The sequence below is a fragment of the Cornus florida genome, unplaced genomic scaffold (assembly GCF_030987335.1).
Source record: "Cornus florida cultivar Cherokee Brave unplaced genomic scaffold, ASM3098733v1 CherokeeBrave_3.0.0_Hap2_Chr09, whole genome shotgun sequence".
In the NCBI taxonomy this organism is placed as follows: domain Eukaryota; kingdom Viridiplantae; phylum Streptophyta; class Magnoliopsida; order Cornales; family Cornaceae; genus Cornus; species Cornus florida.
In genome coordinates, this window is record NW_026775579.1 from 33,497,870 (window position 1) to 33,520,677 (window position 22,808).

At 39.2% G+C, this 22,808-nt stretch overlaps 2 protein-coding genes across 2 annotated transcripts; one reads left to right on the forward strand and one right to left on the reverse strand.

The window, feature by feature from the left end:
• Window positions 1-657: 657 nt before the first annotated feature.
• On the forward strand, window positions 658-18,423 carry LOC132273652 (BTB/POZ domain-containing protein At4g08455). Its single transcript, XM_059774637.1, has 2 exons — window positions 658-1,011; window positions 17,765-18,423. The coding sequence occupies exons 1-2, from the start codon at window positions 706-708 to the stop codon at window positions 18,230-18,232; spliced, it is 774 nt and encodes a 257-aa protein (XP_059630620.1). The 5' UTR covers window positions 658-705; the 3' UTR covers window positions 18,233-18,423.
• Window positions 18,424-20,690: 2,267 nt separating this feature from the next.
• Window positions 20,691-21,744, reverse strand: LOC132273653 (probable calcium-binding protein CML44). The gene has a single exon (XM_059774638.1). The coding sequence runs from the start codon at window positions 21,416-21,418 to the stop codon at window positions 20,945-20,947; it is 474 nt and encodes a 157-aa protein (XP_059630621.1). The 5' UTR covers window positions 21,419-21,744; the 3' UTR covers window positions 20,691-20,944.
• Between the last annotated feature and the right edge of the window lie 1,064 nt (window positions 21,745-22,808).

The following is a 22,808-nucleotide window of genomic DNA, read 5'->3' on the forward strand; positions in this document are numbered from 1 at the left end:
CCCTTGGGATGATCCCTACTCACCCTAACTATATTTTTAGTGAAAGGTAGTAGTGGCAATTTTAAATTGTAAAACTTGGCCACATTGCATAAACTTTGGGTTCGGAGTGCGACGATCGACGCACCAATCATTACAATTATTTTATTTATTTTAAGTTTCAGAATAGATCTTAGAGAACAAAGCTTTATAGGATGCTGTTCACTGCCACATTGTATAATCTTTGGAAAGAAAGGAATGATAGAATGTATAATGGAACTTTTGTTTCTCCGGTTGAAGTGGCTAAGAGTATTTTGTGGGAAGTAATGGATATCTTGGGGGTTTGCCTCTAAGATGTTATTTCAGCTCTTCACATTAGTTTTTCATCTAGAGGTTTGCTTGAAATTGTTTTGTTTTATGTCTTGATTTGCCTTGATTAGGCTGTTGTTCCATGTGGGGTATGTCCCATGTGTCTCTTGTATTTATTGTTTATATTTATAAAATTTCCTCCATTTAGGAAATTTTTTTTTATTTAATTTAAAATTTTAATTTAAAATTACTAATTTGGCTCTCAAATGAATATTCTCTGCCCATATTATTATTATTATGTCAGCAATACATCACTATAAGTGTAAGAGTAAAAAACTACTGTTTGACGGATAAAGTCAGCACAATGACGGATGAGGTCAGAACAATTTATTTGACAACACAGGACCAAGAAAAGAACAAATGGTGCGATCGGGGGAAAGGGAGGCGGCGGCGACGATGATGAAGTGCGTGTCGTGCAAGGAGGAGTACGAGGCACGTGACGCCGGCACGTGCAGGGAGTGCTACGAGGAGGCCAGCGAGACCGAGGAAGAGCTCAAGGGTGAGATCGAGGACTTGAAGGCCAAAGTCGCCTTCCTCCGTTTCTGGGCCCCACTCGACCACAGGTCCCGTCCTTGCTTCACCGACGTCGTTCTGGTCGCCTCCGATCACGATTCCGGTAGTCCGGCGACCAACCATGTTCCCGTCCCGGCCCATAAGGCCGTTCTAGTGAGTACCCATTTCTCCAAACTGCCTTGTATATGATTTGTTGAATCTTTTGTGTGGTTTGAATTTGTTTGATGTATGTGCAAGTTGATTGGGTAAGCCACAAACAAGAACAAAATAGGCAGTGAAAGGAATGATATAATGCTGTTTAATTTGAATTACTTATAAAGCAGAGGATTGAAAATTGTATAGAATGTATCAACAGCATTAAGCATTTCATAAGCTGTTAAACTCTAATTCTAGATTATAGCTTCCTATTATTCTTTATCCTAGGCATTTCATTTAGATTCAATTGTATTTTCCCAATTTAGTAGAATGAACTTGGGAATTTCTTAAATTTCCTATATTTATCTCCAGTTACATTTAATTATTAAAGTTATTCCTAATTACTTTAACCCATGTTAGTTTTAGGCAACTTTCTCTTATTTTATCACTGATAGGCATCACTTTTAATTTTGTCTTTCACATGTTAATTGTTGACCCTACCTCTTCTAGTCACTCCTATCATCCATCTCAACATTTTTATGTCATCTTCTTGAATGCATTGTTCCTTATTCTTCTTTAAGACTTTAATACCTAGCATGTACTCCATATAAGATAGTTGGTCTAACTATCAAATAGAATTTTCCTTTTAACTAATTTGATATTTGTTTATTACATAAGACACCACTAACATTTTTCGGATTTGTTAAACTTGTTTTTTTTCATAAGTAGGTATTTTATAAGATCACCAAAGGATAATACAATCAGTACAAGATGATCACAATGAGGGCATACCCTCACACTCCAATCAAGACTGGAAAGATAGACAAATACCACTTCCAGTACACGAGGAAACAAAAATAAAACAAAATGACAGCTTCCTTGGTTTTTTTTTTTTTTTTTTTTGATAAGTAAATTGTATTAAAAGCATCAAAAGGGAAACGCGTCCCAAACTATACAAAGACAAAACGGAGCCTATGAACTCAAAGAGCCCATAAAATCAACAATATCCTCAAGAGAGGAGTAGTCTCTCCCCCGACCCCAACAAAACAAATTACAAATGATAGGAAATTTTAACACCCCAATGGAGGATTCCTTTCCCTCAAAAGATCTTCCATTACGCTCTCTCTAAAGGCTCCACCAAATACAAAAAGGGGTCACCTCCAAAAAACTCTGGCCTGAGCCCCCACCCATTGGCCCCTCCACATATCTAACAACTCCCGAGATGACCGAGGCATGACCCAATGAATACCAAACAGGCCAAACATCAAACTCCAACAATCATGAGCCACAGGACAGTGCAACAAAAGATGATCCACCGACTCCCCATTAATCTTGCAAAGACAACACCTATTAATAATGATATGCCTTCGCTTCCTCAAATTGTCCAAAGTCAAAATCTTACTCCAAGCTGCAGTCCACACAAAAAAGGGCACTCTAATTGAAACCAACATCAGTGATCTGAAACCATGTCCCTTTAGCAACATCAATAGCAGAATGACAGCTTCCTTGGTGGAGTCTAGCATTCCTCTCGCCCCATATAGCCCATAGCAAATTACCCTTTGTAAGCAAAATAAACCAATCAATAAGTTGATCAAACCTGTCCAACAAAGGCATAGCCAAGTTTAGGATGTCATTAAACCAAGCCCAGACCTGTCTAGCCAAAATGGCAGTTCAAGAACAAATGATCTCTAGAATCCATTGCAGAGAAACATATGGAGCAAGCAGATGCTAGGTGGATCCCCGTTTTCTGGAGATCAACAAGAGATGAATGTTCATCTTGAGCAATTAAGCAAGTAGCAACACACGTTCTTGGCCTGCCCGTGTTCCAACATAAGTTTCTCCAAGGAACTAAAGGATGATGGTGTCTGCAACAATTCCATGCCTTTTAAAAAGAAAACTGACCACCATTCCATAACAATCTCTCAGTTCCAGCATAAATTCGAAAACCATAAATGAATCGTTTCAACTGAATTTGATCCTGCACCAGAAAGTTAAGATTCCAGCTCCCATTCTATATAAGAACCTGCAAAGTAGCTTCTCTAGGAAAAGGAAAGTATCTCACAACTCTATGACCAAACCTTTGCTGCCGAGTAGCTCCATTACACCATGGATCATTAAATAAGCTAATACAAAAAGTCACTAAATGATATAATTTGCAACATAATATCTCTAACAGAAAGCATCCGTTTCCAAACAGCCGAGTGACTTGTTGCATGGAATTTCCTCAGTCTGGCCTAGCAACCTTCTTCCAAGAGAGATAATGAGTTTTAGCCATAGTCTCTCTCCCACCCCAAATAAATTTTTAATCTTCCTTTTAACAACATGACAAATTGACCTGGGCAAATGGAAGACAGAGCATCAATAACCAAGAAGAGGAGTAATCACAGACCTAACCAGTTCAATTCTCCCAGCAAGATATAGTATCCTATTTGACCATCATAGTAACTTTGCATTGATTCCATCAATCAAAGGACCACAAAACTTATTCTTGAGGTTCAAGTGATGCAGAGGTAGCCCTAAATACTTCACTGGGAGTTGCGCTTCTTTGAAGCCAAGCAGTCTTTGTAATAACTTCTTCCTCCTCACTGCTTTTGAGAAGAAAACCACTGACTTGTCAACATTTGCCTTTAACCCAGAAACCCTCTGAAATTTTCATAGGACATCTATGACAGTGACAGTAGATCTGTAGTCAACATTTATAACAATCATTAAGTCATTTGGAAAAAGCAAATCTCTCACACCAGAATTGGCCTTCACTGCAGCTTTGGACAGTTCAACAACACCTGCAAGAACCTGTCCATGAAGTAAAGTAGATAAATACTCATCCGGAGCACTGATCTGTAGACACACAGATCGAGGCTCAGATTTCTTTGGATGGCGAGGGGGGGGTAAGTCCTTTCTTGATACGGCTAACTTGCCTCGCGTCACGACAAATGGGGATATTGATTCCTTCCGAATCACAGAGGGGCATGTTTTTAGGGTTGATGTGGACAGTACGGCGGCTTGCGAAGACATGCTCAATTCGTGTCTGGTTGGACGATTCAACAAGGACGTAGGTTGTCTTGGGAGGATTGAGGAGCGGGCATCAAAAACTTGGAGGATTTCTTGTGGGGTGAGGGTGTCATTTCTGCCCGATGGTTTGATCCTGTTTAGGCTTCCATCGGAATCCGAGGCCTTACGGGCTCTGGTCTATGGAAAAAGGACGTGGGTGATGCTTGTTTGTTAATGGATGTGTGGTATTTCGTGGTTGGTTGTTCGGCGGTGAGGTTGTGGAACAGAAATAGAAGAGTGGTGTTGTATGGGCTCCCTTTACATTTATGGTGGCACAAGCTCTTCAATGCCAAAGGCGATCTGTGTGGCGGATTTAGTGAAGTGGAGGCAGATGTTTCGGCTGCCGGAGATAGAGTTGTCCTCCTTGTCTCTGACGGCGGTGTAATTCCAGAGGTGGTGTTCGTCGAGGATCAACGGGTGGCCTTTAAGGTTGTACTGACAGAAGAAGCAACACCATTGATTTTCCCGAAGTGTACTGATCTATGTCGGGATGAGAGATGAGGGGAGGAAAGCACCGTATAGCCATGGACAGAACGAAGCTCCAAGTTCAGGTTTTAGGGCAAGGAAAGAGACGCGTCAGATTTATGACACGGAGCGCAACTGTGGAAGAGAGGGTTGGTACGCGTGCGAGGCCACGTGGGCATATCAGAGGAGATAAGATTCAGTCAAATATGATTGTTGATGATGGGCTGGTGTATGGGCTTGGTCCATCTAATTCTGTGGGTAGAGGGGGGGCCTTTTCACAACAAGTATTTGGGCTTGGGGCAGCCTACAGACAAGCTAGGCCAGGGGTGGCTCCTTCAGCGTATGATGCTGGTGGTGGGCTCAATAGGCCCAAGGTTAAAGGATGGTTGGGCCAGACTGGAGTTAATGACTTGCAAGGTAGAAAGAGGGTGGTCCAGTCCAATTATATGGGCTATCCATTTCTTTAATAGGCCTGCCCACCCCTATTACTAATACGAAGGATAGAAAAATGCGAGGTGTGAAGGATAATGTGTTTTCAGCATCACAGAGAGACATGAGGACCTCGGCACCTCCGCTGCATCATGGTTCTGAGGGGAGACAATGGTCGGCGGCAGAGAAGAGCAACTTGGTGAAGGTTAGCAGAAGATATACTGGGTTGGGTGCAAGAGGGAAGACTTTTCGGCATGATAAGTGTTGTTAGAGTGCTTCAGAGAACATGTTCGGGCCTCTCTTTTCAGTGGTTGAGCTTTCTGAGGGTAACGGTCAGGCTAATGCTTCACAGTGGAGTCATGAAAGGTGATGGTCACAGCATGAAAAACAAAAATGGGCTATTTACAATCATATAGAAGGTGGACCTGGTATGTCTCAGTCTCTGCAATCTCAAAACATTCTTTCTACCCCTTCTTTTTCTTCTACTCCTTGTTGGGTGTTGAGGGGGGCGGTGGGGGAGAAGAATCGGAGACTAACGCCTGTAATGGAAGGGGTGGCTGATGACGAGGAGAACGATGGGAGGATGAACGGAGATGGGTGCCTTGGGTTGTCAGAAGGGGATGCGACGCTCGGGGAGGATGAGTTTAGAGGTCTGACTGTAGAAGAGGTTGATGGGGTGATGTGTGGGAAGAAATGTGAGGTTCAAGCTTGGTCATGAAGCTGCTTCGGTTCTGGTGAAGGAGCTACACGCATATAAGGCACTGAATGGATTGAACCGAATTTTGGATTTTGGTTCAGATGCAATTGGGGAGGTTTTGGATGATAACGTAGGTACTCCTACTTGTATTGGAGTGGGTAGCATTGCTGAGGATGACAGAGGTAGGGATACAAAGGACAATGCGCTTTTTGACAGGGAGTTGGTTTCATGGGAGGAGGCCGAGGTTCTAGGGTGTATTCAGCCACTGTCGAAGATACGACCGGAGGGGAGTTGGGGGGTTTTCCTATTGCAGCTCATGAGGATAGTGGGGTGGATTGGGTAAAGGAGAATATTGAGGGTGTGAGTAGTTTGTTGGGGGTTTCCTTTGAGCCAAAGGAGAAGGAGGCTCGTATGGTTTTGCATTCAGTTGTTGAGGGGAAGACTGGGGAGGAGAGGGGTAGCAGGAAACAGACTGGGAGTAGGGAAAATAGTTTGACTTCGTGGAAAGGGGGAAGGGGAGGTCCACATTTTGTTTTCCGGTGTGAATTATGGGGGGAGTAATGGGGCTGGGATGAAGAGGAGCCATGAAAGGGGTAGAGGGAGAAGGAAAGGGGAAGGATTATCTATTTGTTATTGATGAAGTGCCGAATTATTTCTTGGAATGTCTGAGGATTGAAAAACCCGGACAAAAGAAAAGTGGTGAAGATGACTGTGAAGAAGTGGGGTGTGCATGTGGTTTGCTTGTAGGAGACAAAGATGGCTTCCATGACAGATAGGGTGGAGTAGTTTTGTTTTGGGGGGGAGGGGGGAGGGGGGGAATCTCTGTTGAGTGGAAGGTGTTGAATGCTTTGGGGACGTCTGGGGGTATTTTGTTGATGTGGGATAGGAGATGGGTCTCGAAAACGAAGGTGTGGAGAGGGAGATTTTCTATTTCGTGTGCTTTTTCCATGGAGGAGGATGGGTTCTGCTGGATGTTTTGTGGTATGTATGGCCCAGTTGAGGATGGAGAGAGACACATTTTGTGGGAGGAGTTGGGGGCAGTGAAGGAGCAGTGGGGTCTACCGTTGGGGGGGGGTGGGACTTTAATGTTGTCAAATCCCTGATGAAGAGGTCAACAGGAGGAAGATAGACAAAGGCTATGGAGCAGTTTTCTGGGGGTTTGGGGCTTCAATGTTGTCAAATCCCCGATGAAGAGGTCAACAGGAGGAAGATAGACATAGGCTATGGAGCAGTTTTCTGAGTTCATTGACGGTCACCACCTGTATGATTTACTGCTGGAGGGAGCTAAGTTTACATGGGGGAGTGGTAGAGAGTCTCCTACGTTGTCCCGACTGGATCGGTTTCTTCTTTCGGGAGACTGGGAAGAGAAGTTTCCGAATGTGGTACCGGCAGCTTTGGCTAGATCAACATCTGATCATATCCCCTATGGTGTTAGACTGTGGTGGATTGAGAACGAGGAGTACTCCTTTTCGTTTTGAAAATATGTGGTTACGAGCTGAGGAATTTTAGGGATTTGTGAGGACTTGGTGGGAGGGTATCAGGGTGGATGGTAATCTGAGCTTTATTCTTGCAAAAAAGCTTAAGGGGTTGAAACATGAGATTAAAAGGTGGAATAAGGAGGTGTTTGGGAATTTGGCGTGGAGGAAGAATAGGGCTTTTGTGCAGATTGTTGAGATTGATAGGCGGGAAGGTTTGGGTGGTATTGATGAGGGCCAGAAAAGTAGGAGGGATCAGAAGGAGATTGCTGAGATTGCAGTGGCGGAAGAAATCTCTTGGAGGCAGAAATCTAGAGCTATATGGCTTAAAGAAGGTGATTAGAACAGTAAGTTTTTTCATCGGCTTGCTAATGCTCATAGGAGAGGCAATCACATTGGGAGGATTACTATTGATGGGGAGGTCCTGGTTGGGGAGGAGGATGTATGCAGGGGGATTGTCTCTTTTTATCAGGGTTTGTTTATGGAGACCCCGGCTTGATGGTCTGCATTTTGACGCTATTTATGAAATTAATAGAGATGATTTGTAACGGGGACAAAGCTCCGGGGCTGGATGGTTTTACTATGAGCTTTCTATTGGAGAGTTGGGAGGTGGTTAGGGGAGGTGATGACTACGTTTCATGCCTTCCATATTCAGGGGAGGTTTGAGAACTCTTTGAATGCATCGTTTATTGCACTCATTCAACTTCGGATGTAAAGGACTTTAGACCTATTAGTTTGCTGGCTGCATTTATTAATTAATAGCTAAAGTTCTAGCATTAAGTTTGAGGGTTGTTCTGGATGATATCATATCGGAATCCCAGAACGCTTTTATAGGTGGGCGTCAGATTCTTGATTCAACTCTTATTGCTAGTGAATGTGTAGACACGAGGTTGGGGAGTGGTGTCCCAGGGGTTCTGTGTAAGCTCGATGTTGAGAAAGCTTATCATCATGTGAGTTGGAAGTTCTTGTCATATTTGATGGATAGAATGGGTTTTGGGGATAAATGGAGGTGTTGGATTGAGGCCTGCATATCTTCAGCTAGATTTTTTGTGATGGTTAATAGGTCTCCGACCGGGTTCTTTGGTAGCTCGTGAGGCTTGTGCCACGGGGATCCTTTGTCTCCTTTCTTGTTCATTATTGTTATGGACGCTCTAAGTAGGTTGATGGGGAGGGCGGTGATGTTGGGTAATATTAAGGGGTTCATGGTGGGTGGGGGTGATGTTCATCATATGGAGATATCTTACTTATTGTTTGTGGATGACACGTTGGTGTTTTGTGAGGCTGGGGTCTCCCAGATGAGGTATCTGAGATCAGTGCTGATTTGTTTTCAGGCGGTGTCAAGATTGAAAGTGAATGTAGGGAAGAGTGCCTTGATTCCAGTAGGGGAGGTGCAGAATATTGGTGAGTTAGCTTCTATGCTTGAATGTGGAATCAGTAGTTTTCCGATTACATATTTGGGGTTACCTTTGGGAGTTTCTTCGAGGAATGTGGGTGTTTGGGATCCAGTGATTGAGAGGGTTCAGAGGAGACTTGCAGGGTGGAAGAAGCGGTATTTATCGAAAGGGGGAAGGTCACTCTTTTGAAAAGCATGTTATCAAGCCTTCCTACTTATTTTTTATCCCTCTTCCAGATACCAGCTGGGGTTGCTAGTTCGATTGAGAGGCTTCAGAGGAATTTTCTATGGGGTGGACTTCAAGGAGAATTTAAATATCATCTTGTTCGGTGGGAGCAGGTTTGTAGGCTGATTCAGGTTGGAAGCTTTGGGATAAGGAGGTTAGTGCCGTTTAACAGGGCTTTTCTTGGCAAGTGGTTGTGGAGATTCGGAGTGGAACGTCATAGGTTGTGGAGGAGGGTTATTTTGTGCCGGTTTGGGGAAGAAATGGGGGGATGGTGCTCGTGTTTGGTGAGAATTCCTACTGGTTTCAAAGTTTGGAAATTCATTAGGAAAGGTTGGAATGAGTTTTCAAAACACATCAGATTCAGTGTTCAGGAGAGTAGGGATGTGCGGTTTTGGGAGGATCTTTGGTGTGGTGATTGTACTCTTGCTTGTGCATTTCCTAGATTGGTTAGGATTGCTGTTAATAGGCATGTTTTGGTTGTTGACTGTTATCGGCTTGATAGTGGGAGGGTTACTTGGGATGTGCGGTTTGTGTGGGCGTTTCAGGATTGGGAGTTGGATGACATTTGTGGGTTGCTAGATCGGTAGTATCGGCATGAGATTCGTGGCATGGATAGAGATTCGCTTGTTTGGGTGCCTGCTTCTCGGGGAATGTTTGAAGTGAGATCATATTTCCGATGCCTATCAGACAATATAGGGATTATGTTTCCGTGGAAATCAGTGTGGAGATCTAAGGTGCCGCTCAAAGTGGCGTTCTTTACTTGGATGGTGGTGTGGGGCAAGATTTTGATGCTTGATAATTTGAGGCGGCGAAGACATATCACAGTTAATTGGTGTTGTATGTGCAAGTGCAATGGGGAATCGGTAGATTATCTTTTGTTGCATTGTCCTGTGGGTTTGGATTGTTGGTGTCTTTTGCTAGGAATGTTTGGGGTTTCGTGGGTTATGCCTTGATCTACGAGAGGTTTGATGGAGGCTTGGAGAGGGTGCTATGTGGGAGGTCATGCTTGTGGGTTTTGGAGGATGGCACCCTTGTGTTTTTGGTGGTGTTTGTGGAGGGAGCGGAAAAATAGATCCTTTGAAGGAAAGGAATCCTTAATTGCTATTCTTAAGTAGGTTTTTATTTCATCTTTATGTTTTTGGGGTTCGGGTAGGTTTTGCTCCTCACCAGAGGAGATGATTGATTTTATTTCTTCTTTGGGACCTTAGGCTCCCTTTGTTGTTTATGGGACACGTTCCTCTTTTGAATGTTTTTTTTTTTATAATGAATTTGCTTATTTATCAAAAAGAGAGAGTAGATAAATACTCATCCACCAGAGTAAACAACAGAGGGGAGACATGACAGCCTTGCTCAAACCTTTGTAATATCCTCTTCCTCCGCACTGCTTTTGAGTAGAAAACCACTGACTTGTCAACATTTGCCACTAACCCAGAAACCCCCTGAAATTTGCTTAGGACATCTTTGACAGTGACAGCAGATCTGTAGTCAACATTTATAACAATCATTAAGTCATTTGGAAAAAGCAAATGGCTCACACCAGAATTGGCCTTCACTGCAGCTTTGGACAGTTCAACAACACCTGCAAGAACCTGTCCATGAAGTAAAGTAGATAGATACTCATCCACCAGAGTAAACAACAGAGGGGAGACATGACAGCCTTGCCTCAAACCTCTAGTTGGTTGAAAGAAACCCTTTAGGGATCCATTAATCATCACAGAAAACCAAGATTATTGATGCTATGTTTGGCGGCACCGAATTGACGTTTTGGATTTGGGATTGGAGAAAATTTAGTACAAATTTTGAACTAAACTTCTTTCAATCCCAAATCCAAGGCACCAATTTGGTGCTCCCAGACATAACATGAAGGCATTCCTTGATCCAATTTATCCAAATTTGACCAAAGCCAAACTTTCGCTAGAGAAGAAACGTAAAGTCCCAAGAGATTGAGTCATAAGCTTTGGTGAGATCAATCCTCAATGCAATGGCAGAGTAAGAAGCTACAGTGAAATTTCTGAGCAACTCACCTTCTTCCTTTACTAAAAGCAGATTGATCCAGTCCTACCAAAGAAGGCAACACCATAGACAATTTATTAGCAAGCACCTTAGTGATGATTTTATATGTAATATTGCACAAAGATATACGTCTAAAATCTCCACATTTTACAACACATTCTTTCTTAGGAATAAGGGTAACAAAAGAATTATTAATACTCCTAGTGAGCTTGCAATTCTTGAAGAAAAAATGACAGTCTTGCACACATCTCCGCCAACAATTCTCCAGTACCTGTGATAGAATCTAGCAGGGAAACCATCAGGGCCTGGAGCCTTACCCGGAGGAAAACTCATCACAACATACTTAATCTCCATCTCTGTAACATCATATTAAAGCAACTGAGCATCAACTACGTGGAGTCTTCTCCTGGGATGAAATAACTCTTCAGAACTCTGATTAATGGATACCCCAAAAAATTTAGTAAAATAAACAACCAACCCATATGAGATGTTTTTTGGATCTGTAATCAACTCTCAAGTCTCATTTTGGGTAGCATTTATAACATTTGTATTTCTATGGCGAGTCAGTTTCTGATAGAAGTATGTTGTCCACCTATCATTATCCTTGAGCCAAGCCACTCTAGCTTTCTGAGAGATCAAGAGTTCTTCATTTGACAAAGCATTCTCCAACTTCCCTCTGCAACTATGTTCTCTATGAATGATCTGATCATTAAAAGGATCATGTTGCAAATCAATCTGAGCTTTCTACAATCATACTATTTATATCATCATCTGTATCCGTCCCTTTGTATCATTGATCTTCAATGTCAGATAGGTTTTTGTTAAGTATAACTTGGTCTTGAATTATTATAGTGATATTATCAATAAATGATACGTTATTAAATTTACATTCCATATATATATATATATATTTTTTCTCACTAATTTTTAATTCTTTATCTTCTATGCATTTATCTATGTTTCTTATTTGATTGCTAGGGCATTCTTAAAAGTATCCAATAGCATTGTCGTCATCAAATAATATGCATCATGAAATGGCTCCTTGTTTTTCTTGTGTTATGTCATCTAAATTATTGGAAATATATATGAGCTTATCACTGATCATTGGTATAATCATACTTTATAGAATAATCACTAGTTTCTCCTCATATAGTATGAATTCTTGTCATTGTTTCACTGTGCAAATTCTGAATAATTTTTATAAGTGAAACCACCAAATCATAAACTTATCATGTCTTCTCTAGATCTATAAAACCATGTGAAGATCTTTTTGTTTACTTTTACAATCTTCTATTAATTGTCTTATTATGTAAATGACTTCACGGTGGATCTTCTAAGCATAAACTCTAGTCGTAAAGGACTAAAGGTTATAGTATATGTGTTTATTGTCACATCTATGTATAAATATATATATTTCTAATGTTATATACCCATTTTGTGTAATAATTTGCAAATCTCAAAGCTATTCTAACAACGTGGCATAGTTACCCCATTGAAAGCATGAGTTATCAGGTTGTGAATTTCATTGCAAAATGAGAAAATATATATATGCATTATAATTCTTTGGTGAACCCATTCCTATTCAACTCATTAGAAAAAAAAAAAAAAAGAATAAAATTTGAATAATGATTTAAGGACCGAATTTGGTAGTTACCGAATTCAATTTATGTGTTGGGGGGGACCGAATTTGGTAGTTACTGAATTCAATTTATGTGTTTGGGGGGGTGGGGTGGGGGGGTCACCATGACGTTATGTGATGAGACTCATCTCCCCTCACATAAATTGAATTCGGTAACTACCAAATTCGGTCTCTAAATCACTACTCATAAATTTTGGGCACTTTACTCAAAACAATTTGGGCATTTTCCCCCCACACACACCAAAAAAAATTATGAAGCCATCCAAATGTAATTGTTTAATATTTTTTGAGATTTTTTTTCCTCTTAAACGATATGAGAGCTTTACTAAAAGAAATTGAAAGAACTACAACTGTCATCATGTGGGGAAATGAGAGAAATTTATGATTGTTGTAGGCTGCAATCTTTTAGATGAGGAAATATTTTCAAGTAACATTAAAAGATTGTTATATATTTTTACCAAAATGAAAAAGAAAAAAAATACTTTGTTCGAGTTTGTAAAGTATTTGCAACCAACCTTAATGGAAGAACTTTGAAACTTGAATCTATATAATGTACATAATGTTAGGAAATCGAGAAACTAAATATATTCAAACTTAGACCAGTCAGTAGCAAACAAATTATGAGTGAATATATAAGGGCACCTCAGTCCACTTCAATCCTCTCCAGCATGCACTTCAATCTGGAAAATATCAAACAATGTTATGCTATTTCAAGTGGCCACTTCAAACATTTTATACTTCTTAAATAATGATTCGAGATATGTGGTTGATTGTGTGTGGAAAGAACTTGCCTTTCTTTCTTAAGCCTCACCTTACGTTCTTTGATAACTCATGATAATATTGTCTTAATTTTTTTGTTTGCCGTGAACATTAATTTTGCTGAAATGTGTTAATTTACTGTGAGTCCAGTAGTGACAATACTTTCTTTGTGTTTTCACTTCTTGCCATGTGTAAATTGTTGATGTAAATTTGAGTTGCTATGGTATTTGAAAATGTGTCACTGGTAGCTAGAGTCAAACGTTTATATTAAAACGTCAATAAGTTGACGGAGGATTATCTTGGATTAAATAATCCGGTGATGAACCATTTTACCCAATATATCCACTTTTATTCAATCCATATGGCATTGAAGGTGCAATTTGGGGCAAAAATGCATGAATTAAGACCTTAGTTGTGTAATTAGTTTGTAAGTAGTAGCGAACTAGCTATTATTACAAGAACTTTAGGCCTAGTTTGGTACGCAGGAATGAAATTGAATGGAATGTAATGAAGCTGGGAATGGAATGGAATGGCCATTCTCATTCTCTTGTTTTGTTGCAAATATGAAATGATGTGGGAATGAATTGATAATCACAATTCTAAGTGGTGGTGGCGGCGAAAGGCGGTGATGGTGATGGACAGCGTTGGTGGTGGTGGAAGGCAGGTGGAAGACGGCAGCAGTGGTGGCGGAAGGTGGTGAAGAAAGGCGACGGTGGTGGTGGAAGGAAGCGGTGGTGGTGGAAGGCGGTGGCGGCGTGGTAGTGGAAGATGGCGGCAGCAGTGGCGGAAGGCGGTGGCAGTGGCGACAACGATGGTGGTGGAGGAAGTTGGTGGCGGTGGGGGAAGGTGGTGGCGGAAGGCGGCAACGGCGGTTGAGGAAGGTGGTGGTGGTGGTGGCGAAAGGCGACGGTGGTTGTGGTGGTGGTGGTGGGGGAAGGCGGTGGTGGTGGTGGTGGTTGTGGTGGTGGTTGTTGTGGTGGATTGTGGTGGTGGTGTTGAAGGCCAAGAATTTCATTCCATCCGTTTTGGAAGTAGAATGGATTTTCATTCCAAGGAAATGGTCATTCCTAGGGCTGCAAGTTGGGTTGGCCTAATCCAGCCCAGTCCCAATCCAACCTCAACCCGAATCGGGTTGGGTTGGGCCAGTCTGAATTGTACCAAACATGGGTTATGGTAAAAAACTTAGCCCAAATATTTTCGGGCGAGTTGATGGGTTGAGTGTTTGTTTTTTTTTTTTTTTTTTGGGAAATTTATATATATTTGATTATATTATTATTAAAAAACAAAATTTTTTTTAGGGCAAATCATTTCTGCCTCCCAATTGCCTCCATCTCTATTCTCGTTCTCAACTCTGAACTTGCCCTCTCTCTCTCTCTCTCTGCAACTGCAAAATCTACAAGAATCAGAAGTTCAAAACCCATATATTTCAGTTTATCTATTAGTCTGCAAGAATCAAAAGTTCAAAACCTGCTAACTATATCAAAACCCACATCGGCATATCATTTCAGATTGTTCAAAAAATCAAAACCCATATCTTTCAGTTTGCATCGCCCGCTGTTCCAGTTCGGGTTCGCCGTTCGCAAGCTTTAGCCGTTGTCTCTCAACTCTCAAGCTTGCCCCCCTCTCTCTCTGCAACTGCTAACTTATATGTATGGGTTTTGTTTTAATTTTTGGAAGTGACGGCGGCGGAGGCAGCGGCAGAGGCGGAGGGACGGCGGTGGTGGCGGCGGCTGAGGGCAAAGGACAGCGGCGGCAAGAGAAAGAGAAAGAAGAGAGAGGAGAAATTTTTTTATTAATTTTTTTTTTTTTTGTCTTTTGGGTTGGGTTCGGGTTGAGCCCGAGCCTAAGCCGAACATGAGCCCGATTTGTGAATTTTAAGCCCAAATTTTAAAATTTTTGGGTTGGGGTTGGGTTGGGCTGGGTTAGCCAGCCCAAGTTGCAGCCCTAGTCATTCCCACTTTAAATGTCATACCAAACAAGGGAATGGTTGGAATGGAATGCTTATTCCATTCCTGCGTACCAAAGGCCTAATGCGATTGTGTAATTGGGATTGGTGGATGAATAAGGATTGAACCATATCTTATTTGAAGTTTGAGAATACTCCCCAAATGAAATGCCAGCCTTCCACTGTCCAACATGAGTTCATTCTTTGTTCTTTTGATCTTGTTGATAGCTTGAAATTATATTGTGAATACCTTGAAATCATTTTACTCCCCAACTTTTTATAACATAATTCAATAAAATGAATTTTAGCGATTTTTATTGAATTTTTTAAGACCATTTAACAAAAGTAATGATTTATTTATGAATTCTAAGTCATCGTCTAATTCTTTTAACAAAATCAATGAATAAAAGTAAACTTAATAATAAAATAAATGAAAATTCATGCCATTTATAACATGCCGAGAATTAAAAAAATGGAAGATCAAATCTAAAATTAAAAAAATTAGAAAAAATTAATATTTTTTACACATGAAATAAATATTATATTTGTCTACAATAATGAGTTACTAGCTAAAGGGTTTTGTATCAATTAAAAAATAAATAAGAACTAATAGTCATACAAGATGAAGCTGGGTTTAGTGGCAAAGGTACTAGAATTCTTAAATATGGTTAATTTCAATTCTCAAATCGGTGCTTCTGACATTTTTAAAGGATGTGTTGAATGTCAAACTAATTAAATAATAAGTAGCCGTTATGGTGTATCAAAAGTGAAGGTTGACCGAGTGGCAAAGACTCTTACCTTGCTCATAGAGTTCCCAGGTTCAATATTTTAAATAAAGCCATGCTGGGTGGTTGCCCTAACCGGCTTTACAAAGAATTGGCTGGTTCTAGCCGTTTCTCTGGAGAACCGGCCAGTTTGGTGGTGAATTTGGGACTCATCGATAAATTGGCGAGTATAGGAGACGAGGGTCCCTTTCTCAGTTGTGAAGTGGCCAGCTTGGCGAACCATGGGTCTGTCTTCATCGGTCGACCACATGAATTCTTCATTTTATTTTATTTTATTTTATTTTTTTCTCTCTATTACAAACCATGCTTCCTATTATATTTAATTTTCTAAAATCATTTTTAATTACTTCATCACATTTTTTGTTTTGGACGACCTCTTTATCTCTTATCTTCTATGATAACTAATCTTTTTTCTCTTAGTGCTACTAGGGCCGAACAAAACAGTTGAAATACCTAAACGAGTCTGTGTCTATAGCTGTAGGATGTATTTGCATGCACACAAATGCATTTGATGATGTCAACATAATTGGCTAGCTATTTCGTTTTGTCTATTCACTTTAAGAATTCTCTCTCTCTCTCTCTCTCTCTCTCTCTCTCTCTCTCTCATATAGGTCCATCAGTTGTCACTTTGAATTTTAATGCATGTGCAAATATAGGAACCCATCACATGATAGGTAGGTAGAACTCTATCGTGGAACAGGATTTGTGTTGCCCACCCCAAATTGTTAGGATATGGTTCTGTAGACAATAATAATAGGCATGAAATAAAGTTTTCTTTTGTAGGAATAAGTTATTTTTATGCAAAATTTGCTAATGATAAGATTCAAATTAAAAATGCAAGTGTATAATATGTATTTACTTGCACTTGAGATGTGCAATTTTTGTCATTTGAATCTTATCATTAGCAAAATGTTACTAATCATCCATAAAAATATAAATGCAAGTACATTTATATACAAAAAATGCAAGTACATTTGAATCCTATCATTAGCAAAATGATAATATTTTGATTTATATGCAACTGAGCGAAAAAGTGGTGCATTTTTGTGTCACATGTCACATTATCAATCGCACAAAGCTTTTGATTTGAGGTGGTGGTATTAGTTTAATGTCATATCACTGCTTTTTCACTACAATCATTGATGAACCACTGTAGTGTAACACAATGCACTTCAAGTTTTTTTTATTCTGCAAACAAGCCTTACGGAATTTAGCGTACTTGTTTGGTTATATAGTTGATCCATATAGTCAAAGTTTTGTTGTTATTTTGTCTTACGCAATTCTGGATAGTTCTAGTATAATGTAATACGACCAATGCGACGTGTTGCATTAATTGGGTATTTGGGTTTGTCAAAAGTTCATTATGGATATCTGATTACTACCTTTTTATTTATAACCCCCTCCCTTATTGAAGGCACAAGAGATCTTAGCTTTTCCTGTTTTACAATCAAACACAGCAATCAAATTATTAATCATCCATGTTTGGCGACCTATGGATTAGATAACATGTACTAAATATGAAAAAATTATCTCCTCCTATATATTGGTAATTTATAGTTCATTCTTTTAGAATGAACAGGAGTGGCATACCGGAGTTTCCAGAAGGCGCGGATTTTTAAAAACTCAAAAATTTGCCGCCACTTCTATTCTGTTAGTAATGTTGAACACGCAGTCATGCTGTGTCGTGTTGTATCGTGAATGTAACTTTAAACTGTGCACTAAAGGGAGTTTTGTACATTTTTTTTTTTCTTAGTTAGAGTTGGAGTTTTGTACATTTAGTATTGGATTTTCTAACACTGAAAAACCTGTTCCATAACAAAGCAAACAATCCCTTTATTTCTTGTTATTACCTTCTTACATTTTTATTTCTCTGATCGTTTTACTGAGTAATCAGGCCAGCCGTTCCCCTGTATTCAGAGCCATGCTTGAAAGTGAAATGGAGGAAAGCCTGAGTGGCACCATCAAGATCAGTGAAGTATCATACGATGCTCTTCGCTCCTTTGTCAACTATTTGTACACTGCAGAAACATGGCTTGACGAGCAAATGGCTTGTGACCTTCTAGTCTTGGCTGAAAAATATGAAGTGAAGCATCTCAAGACCTACTGCGAGAATTTCTTGGTGTCCAAATTGGACTGGGAGAATTCACTCATGACCTATGCCTTCGCTTACCAGCACAATGCAAAGGACTTGCTTGATGCATCCTTGGCATTGATCATGGGCAACATGGACAAGCTAAGTAAGCGAGAGGAGTATATAGAACTCGTGGAAAAGGATCCCCGGCTTGTGGTAGAAATCTACGAAGCTTATCTCTCCAAGCAGGTTAATACTGCTGCTCCAAAGGATTCTTCCATGAAGACATAGGCTAGTGAAGTTATGATTTTTGGGCTATATATGTTAATCTGAGGCAAGATTATCCTCCATTTTGGTTTTTTTGAGTTTTTCATTGGATGCAATCCTCATCTACTTAGTGTTCATGAGCAGGTTAACTCTGAATGTAAATGATGTTTTAGTTCCAGATTACCTGTTTAAAAAGGCTTAATGGTTTTCAAGAAGTGTTTGGTTCTACTTAAAGGCATTTATTTATTCCGCGTACTTCAACCAACTCAAGGTGAAAACCCGAATGCTCCATTGCGAGCTTGGATAAAGTTGAGCCAAAAGATTTGGATTCAAGATAAATTCATAAGCTACATTGCATTTATAAACCATAAACCAGTACTGGTAGAAGTTTTTGTGGATGGTTTGATATATATTGTGTAGTCCATTCCTCAACAGTTTAAACTTGAGACAAATAGTTGTTTAACATGGTACCAAACTCTTGTTTCCAAAAAGATGATTAGGGAGAGCTTTGAAAATAAAAATTAGGGAGATTGGTTACGTGGACAAAAGTGTAATCTCACTTGAATTGTAACAAATAATGACCAGAAATGTCTTTAATACACTTTTAGCAAGTAACAGAGATTTGGGGTAAGTAATTAGTTATAGACTTAAAATGTCTAAGACCATCCAAAAAAAAATCATTGGTTTTAGTTGAGAAGAGAGCCGGAGAGAATGTTGTGCACTAAGTCATCAATTTTTCTCAATTGGTGATGCCGCTCTGAGCGCTGTCACGCTCTGCACACTTTCTTATTTTTGTTCTCACTATTTTTGACTTAATTTTGACGCTCTCCCACTCTTGTTCCTACTTTATATACTTAGGTTATCCATGCTTGGGATGAAAACAGAGATGTGCAAGTTTGGGAGGATATCTGGGCCTAGCCTGTGTTTATTAATAAACAAATAACTAGTATGGGTTTAATTCACAAAGCCCAAACCATACACATAATTGTCAAAAACGTAGCCCATTTGGATGGTAGGATGGACCTTCTGTACTCGGACGAACCGAGTGTGGTATTCAGTACTGAGTGTGGGTTCAAATCCCCTCCGCTACGCAAGTTTGCTACTTAAATCTCACCAGTGTCGTGAGATTGGTACGGATAGGGAGTCCTCCACTTAGAAGACCTTTTAAACAACACTAACACCACAAATTCACAATATTGTCCCAAACATAGTTCGAGCACTCTACCTCTCCTTTAAAAAGTATAGATCATATCATCAACCAAGTACAAATTAACGTGTTTTGTATATTTTGACCAAAACAAGTATTAGAATCATCTAAAATGACAATTCCAAGTCTTTCTTTAACTTTAACAATTCCGAATTTTTTTTTTTTTTGGATGGTATGATGGACCTTCTGTACTTAGCCGAATCGTATTCAGTGTACCGAGTGTGGGTTCAAGTCCCCAGACGAACCGTATTCAGTATACCGAGTGTGGGTTCAAATCCCCTCCGCTACGCAAGTTTGCGACTTAAATCTTACTAGTGCTATGTGACTGGTACAAGTGGGGAGTCCGTCGATTAAAAGATCTTTAAAAAAACTACTAACACCACAAATTTATAATATTGTCCCAAACATAATTGAAATACTCTATATCTCCTTTAAAAAATTAGAGTTCATACCATTTGAGTTATGTTACTAGTCAAACACAAATTCACGTGTTTCGTATCTTATGACCAAAACGAGTATTAGAATGCTCTGAAATGACAATTCCAAGTCTTCCCTTAACTTTAACAATTCCACAATTTTTTTGTTCGTTTGTTTCTATTAAAGACTTCACAGTATTTTCAGCTTTAGACTTTGGTGAGATTCGATGTCACTTTACAAATCAAAAGGTCATTGTTTAATATGGTCAATTATTAAACCTCAACAACCTTTAAACTCCAATTTACCAAGAAGAAATTGTATGTGTTTAAATTCAGCGCAAGTTACCAAGAAAATTCAACCCATAGATAGTCCTATGCAATGGGCCAGAAACTAAAGGCTCCATTTTGAGTCTCTGACCAGTTGGAACTTGAAATTATTTTTATTTATTTATTTTGCCAGTAAGAGTTACTTTTTGGAAAATTAATTTTGTTATTGTAGTTTACTTATATATATATATATATATTCTCATATTCATGTTTATATATTAATAAATTCCAATCAAGAAAAAATATTCATACATATATGTTGTTATAAATTCTATGGTTAGAAACACACATGTTTGGCACTATAGTTTTTGTCTCAATCTTCTTCTGTGCCAAAGAGTACTAAAATCATCTTTTTATTTTTATTTTTATATTTATTTAATTTATTATTATTTAGATAAAATCAACCAATTTCCCTGCTAAAGGACTCCAAAAATAAAGCAGTTGCCAAATATTTAATTCTTGAACTCATATGCTTTGGCTTGAGGTACAATTTTATTTATTTATTTATTCTAAAAATATAAAAATAGGCAGCTTATAAACCAAATTGTTCTATAAAAATAAGCATCTTTTCATGAAAATTGCTATATATAATAATATTTACAACAATAATACAATACTAAGAACAATTGTAGCAATAATACAATAGGAAGAATAATGGTAGGAGGGAAGCCCTAGACACATCCTAAGGTTACACCATTGTATAATGAAGGTTACACTTCGAGATTGGAAAACTCTCCTCAGACTCGTAGGACGGGAGCCTCGTGCAATGAAATGCCCTTTAACAAACTAAGAATTGGTAACCAACATCATGCTCTTGAACTCTTCAAAATCGAGCAATCCGTCGGAATTCGTATCGTAGACATGGATCATAGTCCTACAATCATGTCCGCTGTGCTCGTCCCACAACCCTAATCTGGATAGCACACTCTGGAGCTCGTCGCAAGAAATGAAGCCGTCGCCATTCAAATCGAACACCCCAAAGGCCTTAGCAAGATCACCCTCCAAGCCACCATTCTCATGATTCTCGGACGTGCTTTCGCCAATGTTTTCCTTAATCACAATTTCGTAAAAGGACAAGAAGTCATGGAGGTCCAGGCTCGTTTTGCCCACCAGAGCTTGGAGGTCATCCAGGTTCGTGTGGACATGGATCCCGATCTTCTCCAGCAACCAATTGAGCTCCTCCAAGCTCACCAGACCATCGCCATTTCGGTCAAGCTTCTCGAAAATCCGGTGCAGGTCGTCGGAGTTGAGAGGAGACATGCTAGCTGCAACAAAAAATTACCTAAATGTGTACGCGAAATATGTGATGCCATGTATGATGACCAACCTTACACATTTGAACGCTATATATAGAGGGTGTAGAGGTATGCACACGATATTCATGTTGTCCTTTCTTGTACGGTTCAACAAATTAACAATTGTGGGTGAGAAAGAAACGAAGAAGCTTCATGGAAGGTGCAGTGATGGAAAGGAACATACATGTAATAGAGTATTCTTTTCCCAATTCGTTTTCTTCCACCAAGAATGTGTGTGGTGCCCATAACTCCGTGTATTCTCTCTAATCTTTTCCTTTGTCATCATCAGACTGTAAGACTGAGCACCACATCTTCAAAATATATATATATATATATATATATATATATCTTTTTTTTCGGGTGCAGATAATATTTCACAACTCATATGCACACACACTGTTAATAACTTAATACTAATTCATCATTTTCAACTCCTTTTTTCGGGTCCAGATAATATTTCACAACTCATATGCACACACACTGTTAATAACTTAATACTAATTCATCATTTTCAACTCCTTATTAATTTTTTCGGGTGCAGATAATATTTCACAACTCATATGCACACACACTGTTAATAACTTAATACTAATTCATCATTTTCAACTCCTTATTAATTAATTATATATATATATATATATATATATATATATATATATATATATAGTGACGGACCCATAAATTTGTTTCAGGGGTGATTTTAAACAATAACGAGGACGTGAGTGAGAGAAAAAAATCAACGAGTGCAAAGGATAAAGTTATGGAGATATTTGTATAATTATGCAAGGTTTTATCGGTAAAAATAAAAAAATTTAAAATTTCAGTGATGGTAAAGGATAAATTTACGGGGGCATTTATATAATTATCTAATTTTTTAGGTAAAAATAAAAAAATTTTAAAATTTTAGTGGGGTCAAGTGCCCCCCTTAACCCTCACATGTATTGGACTTCTGACTCAGAATTTTTTTTTTCATAATTGCTCGAATAGAAATGACACACCATTTGAAAAATAAAAACAAAATACGGCAATCAAATCTTGGCATGATGTAACTAAAGGACATATTGTGGACGCGTTTGAGGTCAAACCTTCGGAGGAAAATGGCATATCCTTTTGGTATATCATTCCTCAAACCAAAAGTTATTATGACCACATTTATATACATTTGAGTAGTATAATGAACTTACATGTTAAATACATTTTGATTGGCTGTTGACTTGTCTTATGTTGAATTTGCCATATAGTAACCCGTACATTTTTTACTTGATTTTAGCGAAGTCAATGAAAGTGAAGTTGTTGGGAACCCTTCGGCTAATTTCCTATGGGCGGGGACAAAAAAAAATTCTTAAAAATCAATA